The sequence below is a fragment of the Nyctereutes procyonoides genome, unplaced genomic scaffold (genome assembly GCF_905146905.1).
Source record: "Nyctereutes procyonoides isolate TBG_1078 unplaced genomic scaffold, NYPRO_anot_genome, whole genome shotgun sequence".
NCBI lineage: Eukaryota > Metazoa > Chordata > Mammalia > Carnivora > Canidae > Nyctereutes > Nyctereutes procyonoides.
In genome coordinates this window covers 17,075,231-17,101,466 of record NW_026575049.1, presented here as the reverse complement: position 1 = coordinate 17,101,466, position 26,236 = coordinate 17,075,231, and the positions used below count along the sequence as shown (strand labels likewise).

Here is a 26,236-nt window from a genome sequence, read left to right as displayed (position 1 = left end):
ATCTATACCCTAAAAACTATAGAACACTTCTGAAAGAAATTGAGGAAGACACAAAGAGATGGAAAAATATTCCATGCTAATGGATTGGCAGAATTAATATTGTGAAAATGTCAATGTTACCCAGGGCAATTTACACGTTTAATGCAATCCCTATCAAAATACCATGGACTTTCTTCAGAGAGTTAGAACAAATTATTTTAAGATTTGTGTGGAATCAGAAAAGACCGCGAATAGCCAGGGGAATTCTAAAAAAGAAAACCATATCTGGGGGCATCACAATACCAGATTTCAGGTTGTACTACAAAGCTGTGGTCATCAAGACAGTGTGGTACTGGCACAAAAACAGACACATAGACCAATGGAACAGAATAGAGAACCCAGAAGTGGACCCTGAACTTTATGGTCAACTAATATTCGATAAAGGAGGAAAGACTATCCACTGGAAGAAAGACAGTCTCTTCAATAAATGGTGCCTGGAAAATTGGACATCCACATGCAGAAGAATGAAACTAGACCACTCTCTTACACCATACACAAAGATAAACTCAAAATGGATGAAAGATCTAAATGTGAGACAAGATTCCATCAAAATCCTAGCAGGAGAACACAGGCAACACCCTTTTTGAACTTGGCCACAGTAACTTCTTGCAAGATACATCCACGAAAGTAAAAGAAACAAAAGCAAAAATGAACTATTGGGACTTCATCAAGATAAGAAGGTTTTGCACAGCAAAGGATACAGTCAATAAACTCAAAGACAACCTACAGAATGGGAGAAGATATTTGCAAATAACATATCAGATAAAGGGCTAGTTTCCAAAATCTATAAAGAAATTATTAAACTCAACAGCAAAGAAGCAAACAATCCAATCATGAAATGGGCAAAAGACATGAAGAGAAATCTCACAGAGGAAGACATAGACATGGCCAACATGCACGTGAGAAAATGCTCTGCATCACTTGCCATCAGGGAAATACAAATCAAAACCACAATGAGATACCACCTCACACCAGTGAGAATGGGGAAAATTAACAAGGCAGGAAAGAACAAATGATGGAGAGGATGCGGAGAAAAGGGAACCCTCTTACACTGTTGGTGGGAATGTGAACTGGTGCAGCCACTCTGGAAAACTGTGTGGAGGTTCCTCAAAGAGTTAAAAATAGACCTGCCCTATGACCCAGCAATTGCACTGTTAGGGATTTACCCCAAAGATTCAGATGCAATGAAACGCCGGGACACCTGCACCCCGATGTTTCTAGCAGCCATGTCCACAATAGCAAACTGTGGAAGGAGCCTCGGTGTCCATTGAAAGATGAATGGATAAAGAAGATGTGGTTTATGTATACAATGGAATATTACTCAGCCATTAGAAACGACAAATACCCACCATTTGTTTCAATGTGGATGGAAGTGGAGTGTATTATGCTGAGTGAATTAAGTCAATCGGAGAAAGACAAACATTATATTGTCTCATTCATTTGGGGAATATGAATAATAGTGAAAGGGAATAGAAGGGAAGGGAGAAGAAATGTGTGGGCAATATCAGAAAGGGACACAGAACATAAAGACTCCTAACTCGGGGGATCCTTGGGTGGCGCAGCGGTTTGGCTCCTGCCTTTGGCCCAGGGCGTGATCCTGCAGACCCGGGATCGAGTCCCACGTCGGGCTCCCGGTGTATGGGTCTTGCTTCTCCCTCTGCCTGTGTCTCTGCCTCTCTCTCTCTCTATGTGTGTGTGACTATCATAAATAAAAAAAAATTAAAAGACTCTTAACTCTGGGAAATGAACTAGGGGTGGTGGAAGGGGAGGAGGGCGGGGGGTGGGGTTGAATGGGTGACGGGCCCTGAGGGGGACACATGAGGGGATGAGCACTGGATGTTATTCTGTATGTTGGTAAATTGAACACCAATAAAAATTAATTTATTAAAATAAAGAGAAAAACCTAAATAAATAAATAACAGAAAATAAGGGGAGGTTCCCTGCAATGTAATTTATAATACTGATATTATTTGACATCTGTGACCCTAGTGGATCTTATTGGATGGCAGTGTCTTTCTGTTGTCTTTTTATTTTTTATCTCTTTATTAAGGTTCATCAATTTCAGATGCCTGGGCAGCTCACCTGGTTGAACCTCTGACTCTTGGTTTCAGCTTGGGTCATGATCCAGGATCATGAGATTAAGCCCCCTCCATACCCAGTGTGGAGCCCGTCTAAGACTCTCTGTCTCCCTCTCCCTCTGCCACTCCCCAAAATAAAAGCTTCCTGAACTCATAAAATAACCATGGCAGAAAATTCTAATTTTATGTTCCTTTAGGATAACGACTTATAAGAAATGATTGTTGAATACTTTTCTGCAGTATCAATTATAATGAACTGAATTCCAGGTTTTAAAAACTGTGCTCACCCTCTGCCTATATTTGGAGAATTTGGAAAAACATATCATGACAATTACTTTTTGATGGTTCTTTATTAGTGGCCCTTGAGGGAACTGCAACTTGAGCAGCATTTAGTTGGTCAGGAGTTGGCATGTGTCCTTCTGTTCCCACTCTCATGTTCTATTTATCACAGCCTCCAACCTCACCCTCCACACAAGCACACACACACACACAGGCAAGCCTGACACTTGACAGACCTTCATTAGATGTCCATGACTGATATAAGGAGCCTGGGTACAGCCTCTGCTTCTCTCACCAAGTCTAAACTGGCACCGATACTGGATTTCACCATTGCTCTGTTCGTTTGAAAGAAGAAAAAAATGCAGAGGTAAGGAAGTTTCTCTCTAGTTTTGTCAGAGAGGCACATCTGATCTTGGACAGGGAGGCAGGCTTCCCTGCAAATTCTATAATAGCAACATTTCTTTTATATGTTTAGTTTGTTACCAGTGCACAGGGAACATCTGAGTGAATAACAAAATAGTCCTTGGTGACCAAGTTTCAAAAGTTACTAATGAATCCATGTCAGTCTAGTCAACAGCATAAAAACACATGTAGCAGTGGGAACAATGTCCTCAGGGACACTGGGGATGGTCTGATGCCATCTGAATTCTGTTTGGATTTCTCTGTTGAATCTTTACATTTCTCGCAGGGTTATACATTCTGGCACTTTATATATATTATGTATTATTTATCTTTGACATAAATCTTAAAAAATAAAATAAATCCCAAATTTTCCTCATTTTACAGAAAAAGTAACTAAGGAGCAGAGAAATGACTTATCAAAATGCCCCTCTGAGGTGGTGCAGATTTTGGATCAGAGTTTATTAAAATACAAAGATCCTTCTTCCTCCATGCTACCTTAGCTACTTGTCCCAATATTTAAGAGGCTTACTGACATTTAATTTTCAAATTTGATGTTCTCTTAATGCTACCTGGCCTTTATTTTCATCATTTCTCCTTCCACTTAAGACTTTTCAGGGAGGCATTGAAACTACTTTTGGTATTTGAAGCAATGGAGTTTTGCATCCCAAATACACAATAAAAAATAGCCTGGTGCTGGGATAGGTTTCTGGTTTTACTATGGTTTATTACTGAATTTTTTTGTAGTCAACATACAATGTTGTATTATTTCCAGTTATACAGCATAGTGATTCAACACTTCCATACATTAGACAATGTTCCATGTATGTTGTCCTCGGACGTTACCACTCAAGATGCCTAAAGAGCCAAGGTCTGTGGTCACATGACCTCATGGGGAGGAGGCTCTCAGGCTAATTTTTACGGTGTTTATGCAGAGTACAGTTGATTGGAGATGAAGGACACCCCTCAGGAGACCTGATTTCTCCCAGCATGAGACAGAATCAGCTTCTGAGGCTGTAGGAAATCAACGCCATGACAAGGGATGGCCTACAATGTGCTACCTTTGGTTCTGTTCCACCAGCCATGGTGTAACTTCTGTAGTCACATCATGAAAGCCAGAATTCAAGTGGGAAGAACAAAATGCTAACAAAGTGCCCTAGAAGGATCTTGATTTAAGGATCTGAGTCTTCACAGTAACCAAAATAATCTTCCTTGTGAAGCAGCATAGGAATCGGGATGCAGTGGCTTTCTCTGGCTCAAAAGGTTACGTGTCTGACTGCAGCTTGCATCATGATCCCAAGATCATGTCAGGCTCCCTGTTCAGTTCAGGGTCTGAATATCCCTCTTCCTTGGCCATTCCTGTACTCCTTCATCTCTCTCTGTGAGGATTCCTCGTCAGTAAAGTCATCCTCAATATTCTCCACCACCCAATTGCTTTCAAATTTCCTGAGGCCACCTTGACAATATTTATTTGTTCTTCCTCATTAATATTTTTTATGAACCTTATTATGAATGTATCGAAGGGTGAATCATAGAAGTGGGTGGAGAGTCACTCACTGAGTATCGGTGGACAAAATCTGGCACCACAGCCTTGGCAACATCATGGCAGCAGCAACAATTGAGGTTGTCCATTGTCAAAGACGCTAGGTAGAGAGCTGACAACTCACTCAATATCAACTATGAACTGCTCAGCTCAAAGAGTGACAGTTGGGAAGAAAGGCAGAGGTATATTTCTCGTCACTATGGCAATGTGTGACATCATAGTGCTTTCAAAGTGCGGGATTCCTGGGTGGCGCAGTGGTTTAGCGCCTGCCTTTGGCCCAGGGCGCGATCCTGGAGATCCGGGATCGAGTCCCACGTCGGGCTCCCGGTGCATGGAGCCTGCTTGTTCCTCTGCCTGTGTCCCTGCCTCTCTCTCTCTCTCTCTCTCTGTGTGACTATCATAAATAAAAAAAAAATTAAAAAAAAAACAAAGTGAATGCAGCTGCACAGCAATCACCTACTCTCTCAACAGGGGTGTATCTTTTGATTTGTAGAGTCAGGCATTCTTCCTTACATCTCAGTTTGAATTCACTGCTGTTCAGGATAGCTTGATAGTTATGTAGCTAAATTTAGGGGACCAGCTGACATGAGGAATTCTATTCCACCATCTTCCCAACATCTGAAATATGTTTTTTAACGGGCCTAATCCAAACTGATTCAGGATGGTAGTCCATAAAGCCTGTCTTTTTGCAAGGTATTCAAGTTTGTTTTGCAAATTAAATCAGTTTTATTTAGGATTGCCCAAACTAGAGACAACTAAGCTGTCCCTATTTTTTTTCTTATTTATTTCTTATTTATTTATTTATTTATTTATTTATTTATTTATTTAGTTATTTATTATTTTTTATTGGAGTTCTATTTGCCAACATATAGCATGACACCCAGTGCTCATCCAGCCAAGTGCTCCCCTCAGTGCCCATCACCCAGTCACCCCAACCCCCTTCCCACCTGCCTTTCCACTATCCCTTGTTTATTTCCCAGAGTTAGGTGTCTCTCATATTTTTTCACCCTCAGTGATATTTTCACTCATTTCTCTCCTTTTCCCTATGATCCCTTTCACTATTTCTTATATTCCCCATATGAGTGAAACCATGTATTTTTTGTCCTTCTCCAAGTGACTTACTTCACTCAGCATAATACCCTCCAGTTCCATCCACTTTGAAGCAAATGGTGGGTATTTGTCCTTTCTACTGGCTGAGTAATATTCCATTGTCTATATAGACTACATCTTCTTTATCCATTCATCTGTCAGTGGACACCAAGACTCCTTCCACAGTTTGGCTATTGTGTACATTGCTGCTATAAACATTGGGGTGCAGGTGTAAGAGCCTTCCTTTACACCTATCAACAATTCAACCACTTTGCATGCCCACCTCCATTCCAGTAACAGTTTGCTCTGTGTAGTTAAGGATTTATTTCTTGGTTTGCCTTTTTTTTTAGGTTACTTTTCTTTAGGCAGTAAAGAGTTACTTCTTTTACCCTCCCATGTGACATCTTTTTTTTTCTTTTTTTTCTCCAGTCAAGAAACATTTATTTAGATAAAAAAGGAGTCCCTAGGGGTTGGGCCTGGGAGGCTGGCCTCGGTTTTAGGCCTGGGACCCAGCAGTCGCAATAGGCTAGGAGGGGCATGTCCTCTTGCTGCAGGTGATGAAGCTCTGGTTCTCGCTGGACCACAAGAGAACCAAAAAGGCCTCTGGTGGAAGGATAGAACCTCTGTTCTCTTCCACATGGCCCAACATCAGATAGCTGGCTCCTCTCTTTTTTTTTTTAACATTTTATTTATTTATTTATTTATTTATTTATTTATTTATTTATTTATTTATTTATGAGAGAGAGAGAGAGAGAGAGAGAGAGAGAGAGAGAGAGGCAGAGACACAGGCAGAGGGAAAATAGAGGGAAAAGCAGGCTCCATGCAGGAAGCCCGACGTGGGGCTCGATCCTATGTCTCTAGGATCACGCCCTGGGCAGAAGGTGGTGCTAAATCGCTGAACCACCAGGGCTGCCCATCTGGTTCCTTTTTCATGGGGAGGCATTGCTGGTAGGGAATGTAAAACTTCAGGGGGGTGTCCGTGAGTGGAGAGTGCAGGTCCAGGCTTCTGGTTTTGTAAGCACCAATAAGACTGACAGAGACCTTGAGGGCTTCCCCTGAGCCCCAAACCATGGACTTCACTGTTGCAGTCACCACCAGGTTGCTGGTACAGATGTTGGTCTGCAAGGTGCCTATCCAGTGGCAGGGGACACTGGGTGCATTGGAGCCCCCCAGAGTTGCCTGGCTTCAGATGAAGCCTTTGGTGTCTTTGCAAATGAAAGTCTGGACTTGGGGTTTGGGTTGAGGAGTGGGATGCCCTACCGAGCATCCTCCCCAAGGCCCTGGACCTGCCCATCTTTGGTGGTGCCCAGTGACCGGCTCTTGAAGGAGACAGAGAAGCTGTTGGATGGCTGTGACACTGAGGTCAGAGATGAACTGGACCAGGAGCACAATTCCCTTCAGAAGAGATGGGACCCAGGAGTGAATGGGTGTTATTGTCTAATGGGTACAGAATTTAAGTTTGGGAAGATGAAAAACTTCTGGAGAAAAATATTGCTTTGGCTGATGTCAAAAACATTATTCTCTGCACTTTTATTTAGGACTTTTTTGGTTTCAGGCCTCACATTTAGGTCTTTGATCCATTTTGAATTTATTTTTGTCATAGTGTTAGCAAGTGGTCCAGTTTCATTCTTTTACATGTAGCTGATCCAGTTCTCCCAACATCATTTCTTGAAGAGACTGCCTTTTCCCCATTGGATATTCTTGCTTCCTTTGTTATAAATTAATTGACTTATATTGTGGGTTTATTTCAGAGCTCTTTATTCTGTTCTATTGATCTGTGTGTCTACTTTTGTGCCAGTATCATATTGTTTTGATTACTACAGCTTTGTAGCATATCTAGCTTTGTTTTTCGTTATAAGATTGCTTTGGCTATTTGAGGTCTTTTGTGTTTCCATACAAATTTTAATTTTGTTTGTACTATTAAAAAATTCTGTTGGTATTTTGATAGGGATTGCATTGAATCTGTACATTGCTTTGGGTAATATGACATTTAAACAATATTAATTCTCCCAGTCCATGAGAATGGAATATTTTTTTCCATTTTTTGTGCCATCTTCAATGTCTTTCATCAATATTTTAGAGTTTTCAGGATAAACCTCTTAAGTTTATTCTGAGGTATTTTATTATTTTGGTGCAACTGTAAATGAAGTTTTCTTAATTCTCTTTCTGCTACTTCATTATTAGTGCATAGCAACACTACCTCTCTCTGGGTATTAATTTTGTGTCCTGCCACCTTACTGGATTCTTTTATTATTCATAGTAGTTTTTTGGTGGAGGCTTTAGGATTTTTTTGTGTAGTATCATGTTGTTTATGATGAGTGACAGTTTAGCTTCTTTACCAATGTGGATGCCTCTTATATCTTTTTCTTGTCTGCTTGTTGTGGATAGGATTTCCAGTACTACATTGAATAAAAGTGGTGAGAGTGGACATCCTTGTATGAGATGTATCCTTGGATGACATTGTGCCATTTGAGACAACATGGATGGAACTTGAGGGTATTATGCTAAGTGAAAAGTCAGACCATGAAAAACATATGCCATATGATTTCACTCATAAGTGGAATCTAAAACAAGCAAATGAATAAACAAAAAGAGAAGAGTCAAACCTATAAATACAGAGAACAGACCGATGGTTGCCATTTGATGGGCAGATGGTGAAGGGGAGTGGGAGATACAGGCTTTCATTAACAGAATGAGTGTCATGAGAATGAAAGGTACAGCATAAAGAATATAGTCAATGATATTGTAAAAGTCTTATATGGTGACAGATGGTAGGTGTACTTGTGAAGAGTATAGCATAATGTATAAACTTGTCAAATTACTATGTTGTACACCTAAAACTAAAGTACTATTGTGTGTCAAACTATACTGAAAAAAATTTTTTTTCGAAAGCTCTGGAGGTAGATGTTGGTGATGATGGTGACGTGCATGTTCCTAATGCCAATGAACTGGATACTTAAAAAATAGTAAAAATGTAAATTTTACCTTTTGTCTATTTTACGACAATAGAAAAGTAAATGTTAAAAAACAAAATGATCAAACACACCACAAAATATTTTACTTGGACTTTAAACTCTCAATTATAAATTTGGTTACCTGAATAAGAAAATACTTCAATATTTACCCAAGTTGTTATCATTTTTGGTACTCTTTTTTCACAATTAGAAATATGGATATATAAAGTTATAACATATTTACACAATAGGGAAACTTTGCACAAATGTGAACTATTCTCTACATAGTTAAAAATGTGTATACTTACACTTACACAAGATTATACAAATCTAAGGGCAAAGATATAAATGCCTCTGCATGTATAAACATATTATGATTTTGTATTTGCGTAAAATATTCTTTTTTTAATAATAAACTTATTTTTTATTGGTGTTCAATTTGCCAACATATAGAATAACACTCAGTGCTCATCCCATCAAGTGCCCACCTGTGCTCGTCACCCATTCACCCCCACAACCCGCCCTCCTCCCCTTCCACCACCCCTAGTTCATTTCCCAGAGTTAGGAGTCTTTATGTTCTGTCTCCCTTTCTGATATTTCCTACCCATTTCTTCTCCCTTCCCTTCTATTCCCTTTCACTATTACTTATATTCCCCAAATGAATGAGAACATACAATGTTTGTCCTTCTCCGATTGACTTACTTCACTCAGCATAATACCCTCCAGTTCCCACGTTGAAGCAAATGGTGGGTATTTGTCGTTTCTAATGGCTGAGTAATATTCCATTGTATACATAAACCACATCTTCTTTATCCATTCATCTTTCAGTGGACACTGAGGCTCCTTTCACAGTTTGGCTATTGTGGAGGTTGCTGCTATAAATATCGGGGTGCAGGTGTCCCAGCGTTTCGCTGCATCTGTATCTTTGGGGTAAATACCCAGCAGGGCAATGGCTGGGTCGTAGGGCAGATCTAGTTTTAATTCTTTGAGGAGCCTCCACACAGTTTTCCAGAGTGGCTGCACCAGTTCACATTCCCATGAACAGTGCAAGAGGCTTCCCCTTTCTCCACATCCTCTCTTGTGGTTTCCTGCCTTGTTAATTTTCCCCATTGTGTGTGAGGTGGTATCTCATTGTGGTTTTGATTTGTATTTCCCTGATGGCCAGTGATGCAGAATATTTTCTCATGTGCTTGTTGGCCATGTCTATGTCTTCCTCTGTGAAATTTCTGTTCATGTCTTTTGCCCATTTCATGATTGGATTGTTTGTTTCTTTGGTGTTGAGTTTAATAAGTTCTTTACAGATCTTGGAAACTAGCCCTTTATCTGATACGTCATTTGCAAATGTGTTTTCTCATTCTGTAGGTTGTCTTTTAGTTTTGTTGACAGTTTCTTTTGCTGTGCAGAAGCTTTTTGTCTTGATGAAGTCCCAATAGTTCATTTTTGCTTTTGTTTCTTTTCCTTTGTGGATGTATCTTGCAGGAAGTTGCTGTGGCCAAGTTCAAAAAGGTTGTTGCCTGTGTTCTCCTCTAGGATTTTGACTGAATCTTGTCTCACATTTGTATCTTTAATCCATTTTGAGTTTATCTTTGTGTATGGTGTGAGAGAATGGTCCAATTGCAATCTTCTGCATATGCATGTCCAATTTTCCCAGCACCATTTACTGAAGTGACTGTCTTTTTTCCAGTGGATTGTCTTTCCTCCTTTGTCGAACATTAGTTGACCATAAAGTTGAGGGTCCACTTCTGGATTCTCTATTCTGTTCCATTGATCTATGTGTCTGTTTTTGTGTCAGCGCCACACTGTCTTGATGACCACATCTTTGTAGTACAACCTGAAATCTGGCATTGTGATGCCCCCAGCTGTAGTTTTCTTTGCTACTCTTCCCCTGGCCATTCGGGTTTTTTTCTGATTCCACACAAATCTTACGATGATTTATTCCAATGCTCTGAAGAAAGTCCATGGTATTTTGATAGGGATTACATTAAATGTGTAAATTGCCCTGGGTAACAGTGACATTGTCACAATACTAATTCTTCCAATCCATAAGCATGGAATATTTTTCCATCTCTTTGTGTCTTCCTCAATTTCTTTCAGAAGTGTTCTGTAGTTTTAGAGTAGAGATCCTTTACCTCTTTGGTTAGGTTTACTCCCAGTTATCTTATGCTTTGGGTGCAATCGTAAATGGGATTGACTCCTTAAGTTCTCTTTCTTCAGTCTCATTGTTAGTATATCGAAATGCCACTGAGTTCCGGGCATTGATTTTGTATCCTGCCACACAGCTGAATTGGTGTATGAGTACTAGCAATCTTGGGGTGGAGGCTTTTGGGTTTTCTATGTACGGTATCATATCATCTGCGAAGAGGGAGACTTTGACTTCTTCTTTGCCAGTTTTAATGCCTTTTATTTCTTTTTGTTGTATGATTGCTGAGGCTAGGACTCCTAGTATTATCTTGAATAGCAGTGGTGAGATTGGACATCCCTGTCTTGTTGCTGATCATAGGGGAAAGGCTCCCAGTGTTTCCCCATTGAGAATGATATTTTCTGTGGGCTTTTCATAGATGCCTTTTAAGATGTCAAGGAATGTTCCCTCCATCCCTACACTCTGAAGAGTTTTGATCAGGAATGGATGCTGTATTTTGTCAAATGCTTACTCTGCATATTTGAGAGGATCCTATGGTTCTTGTTTTTTTCTTGCTGATATGATCAGTCACATTGATTGCTTTACGAGTGTTGAACCAGCCTTGCATCCCAGGGATAAATCCCACTTGGTCATGGTGAATAATCTTCTTAATGTATTGTTGGATCCTTTTGGCTAGTATCTTCTTGAGAATTTTTGTATGTGTGTTCATCATGGATATTGGTCTATAACTCTTTTTGGTGGTGTTTTTGTCTGGTTTTGGAATTAATGTGATGTTGGCCTCATAGAACGAGTTTGGAAGTATTCCATCTCTTTCTATCTTTCTGAAAAGCTTTAGTAGAATAGGTATGGTATCTTCTTTAAACATTTGATAGGATTCCCCTGGGAAGCCATCTGGCCTTGGACTTTTGTGTCTTGGGAGGTTTTTGATGACTGCTTCAATTTCCTCCCCACTTATCGGTCTGTTCAGGTTTTGTATTTCTTCCTGTTCCAGTTTTGGTAGTTTGTGGTTTTCCAGAAATGCGTCCATTTCTTTTAGATTGCCTAACTAATTGGTGTAGAGCTGCTCATAATCAGTTTTTAATATCATTTTTATTTCCTTGGTATTGGTGGTGCTCTCTCCTTTCTCATTCATGATTTTATTAATTTGAGTCTTTTCTCTCTTCTTTTTAATAAGGCTGGCTAATGGTTTATCTATCTTATTAATTCTTTCAAGGAACCAACTCCTGGTTTTGTTCATCTGTTCCACAGTTCTGGTCTCTATTTCATGGAGTTCTTTTTTTTTAAGATTTATTTATTCATTTATTATTCTAATTGCTACAACTATTCTATCTATATTTTTCTTATAAAGTATAGTTTTCATCTCTATAAGTTTGATTTGGATCTTTTTAATATTTTTCTTTCTAACTTAATATGTTCAATCTTTCTTCACTCTTCTTCAATATGCAAAGTATAGTAATTACTGTTTTAACTGTATTTTCTTTTAATTATATTGTCTTTTACATTTGAGTTCTATTTGTATAGCTTGGTCTCATTATAAGTTGCATTTTCCTGCTTATCTGCATGCCTGGTGAATTTTAATTGTGTCAGGCTTTATGAATTTGCCTTCTTGAATGCTGGATGTATTTTTATCCATATGAAGATTCTTTAGCTTTATTCTGGTATCACTTGAATCACTTGGAAACAGTTTTGTCCTTTCAGATTCTGTGTTCATATGTGTTCAGTTGGACTAGAGTAGCATTTAGCCTAGCATTTCCTTCCCCAAACTGAGGCAAATCTTTCTGAATATACCCAGTAAATTATGACATTTTGTTTTTCTTTTTTAAAAGATTTTATTTATTTATTCATTAGAGAGAGAGAGAGAGAGAGAGAGAGAGAGAGAGAGAGAGAGAGAGAAGCAGGATCCGTGCAGAGAGCCTGATGTGGTACTTGATCCCGGGTCTCCTGACCAGTATTCAGCTGAATGATCATGATGGAGCCATCTGTAGATCACCAGATATCTTTTTGTATGCCTATTCCACCTCTTGGTATTCTTTCTCATGAACTTTAGAGTGGTATCTCTTGGTACTTTCTGAAGTACCACCTACATCTTAACTCTGCCAGACTGATGGACTTTGCCTGGGTCTGCTCACCACTATCTTTAGAAAGCAAGCTGAAGTAATCACCTCTCAGGTATCACTTCCCTTTTTTGACTGATGTCAGTTTTCTGGAAAATGTTGGCTTAAATTTATAGTGGTTTGAATTGGAAGAGAATATATGCTCCCAGTTACTCCATTTTATCTTGAGCTTATTATACTTTCGTGCTCTTTTCCTCAATATAAAACACTTTGTAAAGTTCTAGATTTTTGAAAATCTAGAGTGATTAATAATCATAACTTGCTTCTTTGCTTATTCTAAATATTCCTGTAAACATTTATTTTCTTTAGTTATGGTTAAATTTCATTTTCTCTTGTAACTCTTTTTATTTGGGTATATTTATGTTTTGTCCTCACCTTACAAAATGAGTAGTACTGTTTGCTACCTAATAGACGTTTTATTATTATTGTTGTTGTTATTATTATTATTAGGGGTAGATATTGATGGCAGGAATAGCAAGGAAGGTAGGAGATGAAATGCTATCCAAGATCTTGCAGTCTAGCTTAGACAAGTCAAACACCCATTAAATGCCGATTTGTAGAAATATCCATAATACTTTGCTGTCCTCATATTAGTAGATGGCTTTTGTCATCTCTTGAGTGTGTACTGCCATTATGGCTTGCTTTTATCAAGTAGCTACTATCATTGAATATTTTAGTGGGATATGAGAGCTATATCTTTGGTTATTTTGAAATATCTGGAGAACTTGGAGAAAGAGAAGTGATTGTCTCACAATTTTAAATTTCCATCTCAAGGTATGAAAAAAGGAGTTAGAAAACTCTGACTTCCTTAAAATAAATCTTATATCTCCTATGACTACAGGATTTTGAAACCAACCCAAGTCTAATCACGTGGTTGCAAATTGAATTCATAATCTCCAGGGGTTACTTGAGGACACATGTGAGTAGATTTTACTGAAAGTCTCAGAAAAGCAGACATTTATTATCCTTCTTAAGGGTTTGATCTCCTCTTGCTTGAAAAATATATAAGTTTTTAAGTAATTTTCTTGCAGGATAATGCTGAACTTGGTCAAGACTCACCCCACCTTCTCTCATTGCTTGATACCTAATAACAGACTCAAGTTCAAACAACTCCAGGGTGTTGGATACACATTATGATATAGAAGGAAGTAACATGCACACTAAAAGAATTTCATGAGAGCTAATTTATATCAACTAAAACCTATGGAACATCTATGGGAATAGATCATAAGAGTTATGTAATCATGGTAAAATGAGAAGTAACAATGGATGTTTTTAATATAAAAATATTTTTAGTTTTCTAATCCTTTGAAAGAAATGCCATCTTTTTAATTGAGTCCTTAAAGGCTTGTTTGACTTGCTTATTCCGTAGTGTATAAATGAAAGGGTTCATCAAAGGAATGATTGAGGTATTGAGCAATGACACTACCTTATTAAGAGCCACTCCTTCCTTTGCAGGTTTGATATAGATGAAGATGCAACTTCTATACGTGATAGAAACTACAATCACATGGGAAGAACAAGTGGAGAAAGCCTTTTTCCTTTGCTGAGCTGAAGGGAGTCTTAAAATGGTCTTGACAATATATGTGTATGACACAAATACACAGACTAATGTGACTATGAGGGTCAACACAGCCATGATTAAAACAAGTTGTTCTACAAATTGAGTGTCTGAGCATACAATCTTCAGGAGAGGAGATGCATCACTACCAAAATGGTCAATGAGAATGGAGTTACAGAAATCTAGCTGAACTCCCAGGCTAAGTGGTGGGAGTATGACAATTAACCCAGTCAGCCAACAGCAAAGAACAAGAATGGTGCATACCCTTTCATTCATGATGATAGTGTAGTGCAAGGGCTTGCAGATGGCGACATAGCGGTCATAGCACATGGCAGTTAGAAGAAAAAATTCTGTTTCTCCAATGAGGATAACAAAAAATAATTGGATGACACAAGCATTATAGGCAACATTTTTGTCCCCAGTTGTCAGGCTGTATAAGAATCGAGGAACACAGACAGTTGTAAATATTATTTCTAAGATGGAAAAATTCCGAAGGAAAAAGTACATGGGTGTTTTGAGGTGAGAGTCTACAAGAGTGAGGAGGATAATGATTAGATTTCCAGCAACAGTGAAAATGTAGGTGAAAAACAGAAATAATGAAAGAAAAACCTGTAGTCGTGGATCATCTGTTAATCCTAGTAGGATGAATGTTATTGCAGAATGATTTTTCATTACTGACTTCAGATATATAATGAGTCTGTATTATTAAGTTACAAACCTTGAATCTGAGGAATAGAATATAAAAGTAATATATCAATAAGCTATTTAGAGAAAAGTAGTCCAGCAAGCTAGTAGAAGCATATTTTAGAACTTTTATTTGATTGTCAGTAATCTGGTGTAGAAGTGATTGCATCATGCTTCATTTCCCTGGACTCTGCTTTACCTTGGTCTTCAGAATATGGTTTATAGAAAACATCCCTCTGAAATTTAATTTCCACTCCAGTTATAGGACCAATTTTAAAGCATATAGAAAATACCACAAGGATTTCACAGTCTCCTGAGATTAGGGCCAGCCATCATGGTATCTCTAGTCCTCAGTGTAGAGTAGGAAGTTCATAAATGTTAATAAATAGAAAAAATACGTATACAATTTTTACTTCCCACCTGTCAGGACAGCATATCAGCAAGTCATTCTCATAGTCTATAATAGTATAATACCACCAATATCTTAGTTGTATTATTTCCATGCTTTGCAACACTCGTTCCTTCAAATAATTACTTAATCTCCCCAAAATCCTGGAAAAGTCTCTACTGTGTGGGTGAACTGGGAGCAGTATTACAGAGTTACCATGAAATTTCTTGAGTCTCATATTTCTCCAGAATTTCTTCTTTGCTCTCTTTTTATAATAGACTGAAATATTCGAGTCTTTGTCCTTCCCCTGTAACAGTTTGATCAGTCTTCTATTGTTTCCTCTCCTGAATTCCACGTTCAACATCCATCTGTTCTCTAGCATCCCACCCATCCCAAGCCTTCCCAGAATAATGACAAGTAAGATGTTCTGATATCTTTCCCAGAGAACAGAGTCCTGTTCTTAGGCTTCCATGATCCATATTGGGGTTGTGTAGCTTACACATAGATGTTTCAGCTTCCAAATGCCTTCTAAGTCTACTTGCCATCTGCATTAATAATATAAAATCTAGATCCTTCAAGGTGATCATACATAAGGGAATACCACTTGGGTGAGGAGTTGACTTCTTTGCCTTTGTTCCATTCTCTGAAGACTTGGGAATGCCAAGGGAATTGCTATCCCTATTGGTGGTCCTCAGCACTCTGGCCCAAGGGTAGACTCAGCCTGTACTTATTTCCCCAAAGGACAGTTATTATCAGGCATTAATGCTTAAGAAGGCTTAAATATGACACGGAGAATAAAGAAATCTGGTTATTAGGTGTGGATATTCTTAAAAACTGAAAAATAACCATCTTTTTGAGTTTCCCTACAAAACTGTCTCCCCGTGATGCTTCTTTTGAAGATCCTGTCAAAGAAACTATTGTCACCACCTTCCAGGAAGCCACTGAGTACTTTCTCATTTCTCACATTCCCTACCTATTCATGTATTTTCCCAGTAATTGTGGCAATACTAAGAAGTGTCAGAGCTGGAATTACTGACCCAGGTCAAACCAGATTAAAATTAAAGTGTTTCCAGGAAATCAAAAATTTTAGGATTTGGGGGAATTGCTTATCTTCAGACCATTCTAATAATCACAAGTTAATTAAAATGTTAGTTTTTTTTAATGTTTCCTAGCCAAAAAGTATGTCTGGGGCATCTGGGTTTCTTCAATAAATGACTAGAATGAAATCTCATGAGTCACCAATTATATTGTAATATAAATGTTCTTTTAGTGTGCTGCTCTAAGATATTCCTCACAAAATGTCTTAAGCGTTGTTTCCCTTTGTGCTTAGAGAAGGCATCATTTTTTTTCCATTGAGAAGCGTTGCCACAGTGTGACAGGCATTATAGATGCACCATAATAGAAGGCTGCTGACCTAGACTTATGTGATAAAGAGTGTCAGCAAATAAATAATGCATGCTGATTCAAGATTGCTTTCTTGGACTAAGACATGAAAATTTCCTAAGAGCCACACATATTTTTCATGTTGGCCAATACACTGACACCCCAATTAATATCTCTGGATGGCACACCATTACATATCATAAAAATATATAATCTTGTGCCCCAAATTCAGAAGAAATGGCTGAAATAAAATTTGTAAATACCTTCACATCATTGGATGACTACTTTAAGAAGAAGGACTAGCACAAAGAAATTATATTAAATATTGAAGTTTTAGGCCATGTCTATTTTACTTTCTGCTATCAAGGATCATTTTAAATTATGGAGAGTTGTTATTTATTATTTTTCCCTTTACTTATTAAAAAGTATTTATTTATTTTAGACAGAGAGTGAGCAAGCAGGGGGAGGAACAGAGGGAGAAGGAGAGGGAGAATTCTCAAGCAGACTTCCCACTGAGCATAGAGGTCTACTGAGGCTTGATCCTAGGACCCCAAGACCATGACCTGAGCTGAAATCAAGTCAGATACTTGACCAACTGGGCTACCCATTGCCCCATTACTTTTTCCTTAAATGTTTCCTTCAAACATTACTTGTTTGAATCCTCCATAATAAAATATGAGCCTAGTAAATGAATATTTACTTGTTTTATTATATTTTATAAAAATAATATTATATTGAAAATAGCATTTGATGCTTTTCTCATTTAACCTCACTTTATCCATTCAATTATTTTCAAGCACTTATGATGTATTTCCCTCATGTTATTAAATATTCTTCAAAATTCAATTTTACTTGCTTGTCATATCTCAACATATAAGGAACAAAATGATAAAAGTAATAGTTTTTTTGGCAGCTTCCACATGACCTTTATTAGAAAGACTCAACTTTACACGAAAGAGCCCGATGTGGGACTCCAACCTGGGACTCCAGGATCACGCTCTGAGCCCAAGTCAGATGCTCAACCACTGAGCCACCCAGGCGTCCCACATTTTCTAAACCTTATAATATTTTACATTAATAACAAATGTACTTATTTTTACATTTTTGTGCTATTTGATTGAACGTATTGGTAAAGAAACGGTGAATATCAGAGTCTCCAAATCCTACAATGTAGTTTAATCTAATGAGCATGACAATTATTATTATTATGGATTCTTTTTAGGACTGAAGCAGCTCAAGATAGACTGGAAATGTTCAAGTATAAGTTAAATAATCATTCAACAGGATGTTTTAGATGCATCTTTGAAGTTATTTGTAGCCCTCATATTCTAACATCTTATGAAAAAGGGAGAAATAATTTTTGATATCCTGTTTTGGCCCTTCTCATTATAGCACAACAGTGACTACACTCTCCAGTTGTGTTTGTAGCTAGTCTTGTTCTTAATTCTGTTATTTTCCAAGAGCACTGCTTAAAAATCATGTTCAGATTCATTATTATGTTATATAGAACAAAATGGAAACTCAGCAATTACTTTTCGAATCCTCTCTGAAAATTTAAGCACGTCTTGTATTCATATTTTTTAGTAGAAATATATAAACTCACTGCCTTTTTTTCAGGGACAGATTTTATACACCTTCCATGAGATCAGCTCCCAAACATTTAGGCACAAAAATGACAAACACTTCGTACTTACTTTCTGGTGGTTCCTCATCACTTTTTGGGAAATTTAATCTAAAGTTGTTTCTTGAATCTGAGAAACACTGGGTGCTAGTGGTTAAAATTTTGAGTTAACTTTGGTATACTTTGAAACTCCACATGCTCTTCTGGGTAGGAGTGGCTGCAAATGCAAGGTAATATGCAAGGGCATAGAGAATAGCATCCTTTGCTCTTATCATCACCAAGTCTAACATGGGTCAATGAGAGTTCCTATCTTTCATTGAGCTATGAAATAATATTTTCCTGAATTCTTTAACTGAAAGGATGGACAAACATGGCAAGCAAATGCTAGCAACTCTCCCTGACTATGGAAATCAAAATGGTTTGACCTCTCTGTGCAAAGAAATGATTTGCTCTATAAATTTTCATTAATAGAAATGGCATGGCCTTATTGGTGCACAGGGAACAATTAAGTGAACAGTGAAAATGTCCTTAGTGACTATATTAGAACCACTAGTGAATCTACGGTAGATTTAACTTTGGCAAACAAAACAAACTAGAGAAAAACAAAGAAAAAAATTTAACCAGCACCTGTGGGGCAATGTCCCCAGGTAAGAAATGCAATCATAATAGTATTAGTGGCAGGGGAAAAAATCTGATGATAAAATGGCAATCAGATTCTCACTATGTTCTTTTTATATTGTTGAAATGCTGGGGGTCATCTGATGATTTCTGTTGTAGGGCATACTTGTATGATCTACTTGTTAGTCTTCCCCATCTATCTGATTATTCTTAAATGCTTTCTTTTAATCATTAGGAGAACGAAAGTTTATTTTGTTCTACTAATCATGTAGTTCATCCATGGGTCCTATTAAGGTAGAACTAATTATCATTCATATATTCATTAATCACTGCTATTTCATAAGTCCACTACTGCTCTTTCATACTCGAAACATGAACAGAACTTGGTAAACTGAATGATGTCATTCTGCTTATGAGGAATGTGGGATCTGAGTGTTTTGTGTTTAGTATCCACCATTTTATAAGTCCAGAGATCACCCCTACCTTTCTACAATACTCAGCAGTGCCAGATTTTCATAAAGCCCAGTAGCTGAGAACTGAGAAATCTGAGCTGAAGTTGGAGGATCAACACATGCATGTAACTGACTTGGTGGCTCTTACCCCTAACATGAGAACTATCCTGCAGAATATGCTGTATGCCTCTGAGAGAAATATGTATTCTGCTGCTGTTGGATGGAATATTCTATGGATGTCTGTTAGGTTCATTTGGTGTAATATATGGCTCAAGTACAATGTTTCCTTGCTGGTTATCTGTCTGGAAGTTCTCTCCTTTGCTGAAAGTAGGGCATTGAAGTCCACTATGATTATTGTATTGCTATTTTTCACTTCAGATCTGTTAGTATTTACTTGATATTCTTCAGTTTGTTTTCTTTAATGATTTCTATCTCTTTGTAAATTTCTTATTTAGCTCATGAATTTTTCCCCCTGATTTCACTGAATTCATTTCATTTCTATCTTATGTTTTCTCATAGCTCAGTGAGTTACCTTAAAACCAGTATTTTGATTTCTCTATCTGTTAGATCACTAGATTCCATGCCTTTGAGTTCAGTTATTGAGTACTTATTGTTATCTTTTGTGATGATATGTTTTCTTGAAATTTCATGTTCCTCGAAGTTTTGAATAGATTTTTTTTTTTGCATTTGAAGTAGCAGAAGTTTCGCCCCAAATTTTTATTTTATTGAAGTATAGATGACATACAATGTTACACTGGTTTCAGGTGTAAAGCATACTGATTCAACAACTCTATATGTCGTGCCAAGCTCAACACAAAAGTAGCTAACATCTGTCACCATATAATGGTATGACAACATCATTGACTATATTCCCTGTGTTCTACCTTTTGTGCTCATGACGTATTCATTCTATAACTGGAAATCTATAACTCCCACTGACTTCATTCATTTTGCCCATATCTTTTCTGGCAACCACTAGAAAGGTGGTTTTCTGTAAAATTGATCTGTCTGCTTTTTTTGTTGTTTATGTTTTTAATTTTATATTGGAGTTCAACTTGCCAAAATATAGCATAACACCCAGTACTCATCATATCAAGTGCCCCCCTCAGTGCCCATCACCCAGTCACCCCAACACACCGCCCACCACCCTTTCCACCACCCCTTTTTCAATTCCCAGAGTTAGGAGTCCCTCATATTCTGTCTCCCTCTTTGATATTTCCAGAAAGTGAGAGAGTGATCAAGGAAGAAAGAGACAATTCAGCATCTAGAAGTTTGAGGAAAGATATGGAGAAGAAACATGTCTAATAAGATATTTCAAATGAAGTGCAGTGCTTTGTGAGATAGAACCTCATTTCTTTTCCTGTAAGTAAATCAATAAAGATTTTGTTGCTCACAAATACACAAGTGATAGACACCAGACAGACACTTAACTAACTTCTTTCTGTCCCAGACTCTTTCTTTACCTGAATAGCACTGACCTTAGAGGGTTTTGTATTGTTGGCTTGCTTGAAAAAAATGAGATAATATGTATATGGTTAGTGCCTGGTAATCAACAAAAGCTCAGAATAAAATATGAAAAGATTCACTATTTGGATACAAAAATAAAGGCAAAGGAATAGAATTTTCCTAAGTAGAAAATTAGTTTTACTATCTCTACTGAAATAGTGAATAAATATTTTCAATGCTTATTTTAATGTGTGTCAGTTATACATTCAACATAGTGTCTATGTATTGTCCCATGTGTGAGCTAGTGGTTTGTTCATCCTTTCCCACTTCTTTCTTTTGTCCCATTATCTAATATTCTCATTTTTCACTACTGTAAATAATCTGCATTTATGACATTAAATGCACACATGTTTTATGTCCACATTTATAATTGTGAGGAAAATAAAGATAATTTGTTAAATGTAACATTATATTACATATTTATGTACATATAGATTCATATATACCTCTATACTATACTATTCTTCTAGTAATAAAAGTGACACCTCTCATTGAAGGAAATGTGGAAATAAACTAGTTAAAAATATCCAATGCCAGACTTCCAGATATTTATTTTATTGATGCACAAAAATCCTCAATATGAGAAAATGTCATATGAACAAATATAAATATAGGTATAAACCTTCTCATCAGTCTTTAATAGGTTGTCCATTTCAGAAGACAATCAAGTCATACTAGAAATACACAGTAGTGTTTTCCACCATTTCATTCTGATAAAGAATTCTTCCTAGATTGCCAACATTCAAAGGATATAAATATGCTAATTCTACTGAGACAAGTCCAGTTTCCGGGAGAAAAATGGATTCCTTGTATAATCACAGAAGAATGAGATTCTAAATCAAACTTTCATACACTCGATATAACATTGTTTGTATATTTGCCTATTTACCTCAATATTTTTGCTTCTTATACTTTTTAATCAATATTTGTAAAAATGATTCACCTTTATCTTTAATGATTCCTCTCCTTGGCACTCTATTTACTTAATGAATTCCCCTGGGCCAACAACAACAAAAAAGACACAGGTAAAGTAAGTCCAGTTCCATTTGTGTAGCATACATAGAGAAGAACATTCCTTATCTTCTATTTTTCAAAGCAGCATTTGCAGGGAAATATAACAGTCCCTGAACCTAAGGAAAATACTACTCATATTTTATAGATATATAATCATAGAATCACAGAATATTGATTTTAAATGTTTGCATGAATAGAAAGAAAAATGATTTAATATAGAAATATTTTGTATTATATGAAAAGAGGCAATGGAAAAATACTAGTCAATCCAGATGTAACTGAATTTATACATGGAATTTGAAAAAGAGATGAAAAGCAAGAATGAGTTGTATTATATAAAAAGTCAGAATTTTACAGTATCAGGAATGAAGGATCTTGTGAGTCAAAGGGAAGTATAATCCCAAAGAACCAAGGAAAAGTTAAGTCAACACACTTGTTCTGAGAGCAAAATAGAAATCAAATATTTTGCTAACTTGATTTACCAGTTCTGAAATTATGTAAATTTAGGCAAATCAGATGATAAAATTTGAGACTAAATCATCAAGAAGAATCAGGAAGTAAGTAAATTTTTTATTCTTCAATATAATATATATATCCAGTTTATTCAAATATTTTTAAAAACCATGTTTATACATGTTTATGGACTTACAACCCCTTCAGTATTGAAAATTTAATAATTGTTTACTACCAAGAGACTATTAATGAAATCCTAAAGCAGGAACACAGAAATAAATCTTGGGTTGTTCATTTTTTTCTAATTTGAAATTATATTCTATTATAGATAGGATTATTTTTTAAATTCCCTATTGGAAGGATATCTGCTTTCCAGTAAATGTTATTTTGGCCATCTACTTATTGATTTTCCATAGCAAAATTGTAAAGAAAGAGAGAAAGAAAGAAAAGTATGCATTGTATAAATTAAAGTATTTTTAGGCAATTATTTAATTTAGTAATAGAAGATTACCTTCTTGTTCTTCTGCCTTTTTATCAGAAAAGGGAAAAAGTGATGAGAGTGATAGCATGGACCAAATCTTTTAGAAAGTGATTCATGAGAGAATGCCAGTAAAACATTGCCATAAACATGCATGTTCCACAGTGAGATGATTACTGTGGTGTCTAATTGTTTAACCTTGTGAAAGTTGCCTAAACTATGTGGACCTCAAAATACAGAATGTGTAGATGGGCCTAAACAACCCCTGTAGGATTTCAGATGCTTTATTTAGATTATTCATAATCCAGACTAGTTTTTATAACTGGTGGAAAGAAACATCAATTAAAATATTTTCATTTTTTATAAAAGGAGCTAAAGAATAATTAGAAGCTTGATTTTAAAGAAACACTAGAAGAAATAGCTTCCTCTTAAATGTCAGCACAAGATATATTTTTATCCATGGCCCATGATAGTGTATTTTCAGCAAAAAGAGATCAATATTTAACTTCAGATAATACTAAATGTGAGATCCAGTAGAAACTGGACAGTTGCTGAAGGAAAACATTTGTTTTTTGATTTCATAGATTACTCATCACTATGGATATTTTTAAGATTCTATACTCTAACCTCAATCGTGTTTTAACTTTTTTATGTCCTATAGGGCACATATATTTTCCATTCTAAAAGGGGGGAAGAAAGGATCGGCAATGAAAAACCACACAGTACCCACAGAGTTCATTCTTCTAGGGCTATCAGATGACCCAGAGTTTCAGACTGTGATTTTTCTCTTTTTAATTATCACATACATATTCAGTGTCACTGGAAATTTGACCATCATCACTCTCACCTTGGTGGACTCCCATCTACAGACCCCTATGTATTTCTTCCTCAGGAACTTCTCTGTATTAGAAATATCCTTTACAACTGTCTGTATTCCTAGATTTCTGGGCACAATTATCACCAGAGACAAAACTATTTCATACAATAATTGTACAGCTCAGTTGTTTTTCTTCATCTTCATGGGCATAACTGAGTTTTATCTTCTAACTGCTATGTCCTATGATCGCTATGTAGCCATCTGTAAACCCTTGCATTACACGACTATCATGAACAAAAGAGTCTGCATTTTACTTGTCTTTTGTGCATGGCTGGCAGGATTCTTAAATATCTTCCCGCCAGTTATTCTTTTCCTCCAGTTAGATTACTGTGGCTCCAATGTCATTGATCACTTTGCTTGTGACTATTTTCCCCTCTTGCAATTATCTTGCTCAGACACATGGCTCCTAGAAGTGATTGGTTTTTACTCTGCAATAGTGATTCTGCTTTTCACTCTGGCACTAATAATTCTATCCTACATGTTCATCATTAGAACAATTCTGAAACTGCCATCTGCCAGTCAGAGAAAAAAGGCATTTTCTACATGTTCCTCGCACATGATTGTCATTTCCATCTCTTATGGAAGCTGCATATTCATGTATGCCAACCCCTCCGCAAAAGAAAAGGCATCCTTGACCAAAGGAGTAGCTATTCTTAATACTTCTGTTGCTCCTATGATGAATCCATTTATATATACCCTGAGGAATCAGCAAGTAAAGCAAGCCTTTAAGGATACTATCCAAAAGGTTCTGTTTTTCTCCAGTAAATGAAAGTATTGCCATTAAAAGAATGAAGTTCTTGTAGATGCTATTATTCACACTTTCTCAAAACCCCATTTCCTTTACTAGAGTTATCTATTTTATTCTTTTTCTTCATTCCCATATTAAAATTTCCCAGTCATTGAACTCAATAAATTTGATAAACTGAATATCGTTCCATAACTTTCTGTACATTCATGTGTTTTATTCAAATGTATTTAGATGAAGGAATACATTTGGATTCGTGGTTATGGTTTTGAATGGAAGTGGTTTGCCTTTGAAGAGACACTGAGCATTTAGTTTGATAGAAAGATTGTCAGGATAGATGCAGATTTCTGAACTTTTCATTCTTATCCAGTAATAGGCATGAATGTTGGTAGAAAAATGTGATTCTATTTGTCATATCCATGAAATCAAATAAACACAATCAACAGGAGATTGAGAATAAAATATAAATATCTACTCAAATATTTTAAAAGATTAGAAATTCATACATAATACAAATCTTTATACTGTTTATAATAATGATGATAGTAATGAGAAGAGAAGGAAAGTAGAAGGGATAGAAGGTAACATAACACTTTTCAGCAATTCCTATATTCTATATCTATTGTTTGTATTGACTCATTTAATCCTACCATCAACTTTATGAGATGTTTTTAATCACTGTTCTCTTTTAGTCAGAGGTATTTTTCTTTAAGTAGATCAAATACCTCCAAAAATTAAAAAATAGGTAGACAACAGACAACGTAAAATATATCAAACGTATAAAATGCACAAAACTATGATAAACCAGTGAAAGTTCATCTTTCTGGACAATTGAGCTTTATTTGTGGCATTTAGAACTGACTTTAGAGTTTGGGCAGTATGGAAGAGAACTAACATCTATTGATAATATTCTACACATTCTATTTTATATTAAGCAAACCACGAATTTATTTTATTTATTTTACAAAACAAATTAGAAAGTGAGCCTTATTATCTCTAATTTATAGGTGAATGAACACAGTGAAATCAACGTTGAGAGGTTTTTCTTTCTTAAATTTTATTTATTTATTCATGAGGGACACAGAGAGAGGCAGAGACACAGGCAGCGGGAGAAGCAGGCTCCATGAAGGGAGCCCGACGTGGGACTCGACCCCAGGTCTCCAGGATCACACCCTAGGCCAAAGGTGGCACCAAACCGCTGAGCCACCGGGGCCGCCCAGCGTTGAGAGTTTAACATATAGTGATGGCAGCTTTCATAACTTGGATTCAGTACATTCATCATATACTCAGTTCGTTAACCTCAAAATCCAGACTTGTTCGGTTACTTTCATTTTCACACTGAGTTCCATTTGTAATAATTTATGAATAAAAGCTCATGTTCAATATTAGAATTGTTACATTAACGGTCTTTCTAATGTGTGATGGACTCATTCAGATTTTTCTTACTTATGGCAGGCATTGGGGGTAGTGATGAAAAAGGAGGATTATTGCTCTAAATAATATCAAATTCTAGTGGGGAGAAAAGCAACATGTAATTAAAATTTAGTTTGATAAATGCAGCAACTTGGGTGTGAGTAGCCTATAGGCCAGAGGATGTTATCATTGTCAAAGAAAATGTCAGTTTTCCCATCTTTCCTCATAGCACAATTATGGTCAGTTTCACAATAATCACTAAATGTTGGCTCTTTTAACCCTAAAGCCACATGCATTGTCTGCTTTGGCTTTCACTCTTATTTCATTTCTTGGTCATTCTCATATATGTTATACCAGAAAAAAGTCACATTATTTCCGCAGTGAAAAGGGTTTTTGGGAATAGGATTA

At 36.7% G+C, this 26,236-nt stretch overlaps 2 protein-coding genes across 2 annotated transcripts; one reads left to right on the top strand and one right to left on the bottom strand.

The window, feature by feature from the left end:
* Positions 1–13,935: 13,935 nt before the first annotated feature.
* LOC129512133 (olfactory receptor 6C2-like) lies at positions 13,936–14,868 on the bottom strand. The gene has a single exon (XM_055329410.1). It carries the CDS (start codon positions 14,866–14,868, stop codon positions 13,936–13,938), a length of 933 nt encoding a protein of 310 aa, XP_055185385.1.
* An 8,632-nt stretch (positions 14,869–23,500) lies between these two features.
* Positions 23,501–24,439, top strand: LOC129511932 (olfactory receptor 6C3-like). Its single transcript, XM_055329087.1, has one exon. The coding sequence runs from the start codon at positions 23,501–23,503 to the stop codon at positions 24,437–24,439; it is 939 nt and encodes a 312-aa protein (XP_055185062.1).
* Positions 24,440–26,236: the final 1,797 nt, after the last annotated feature.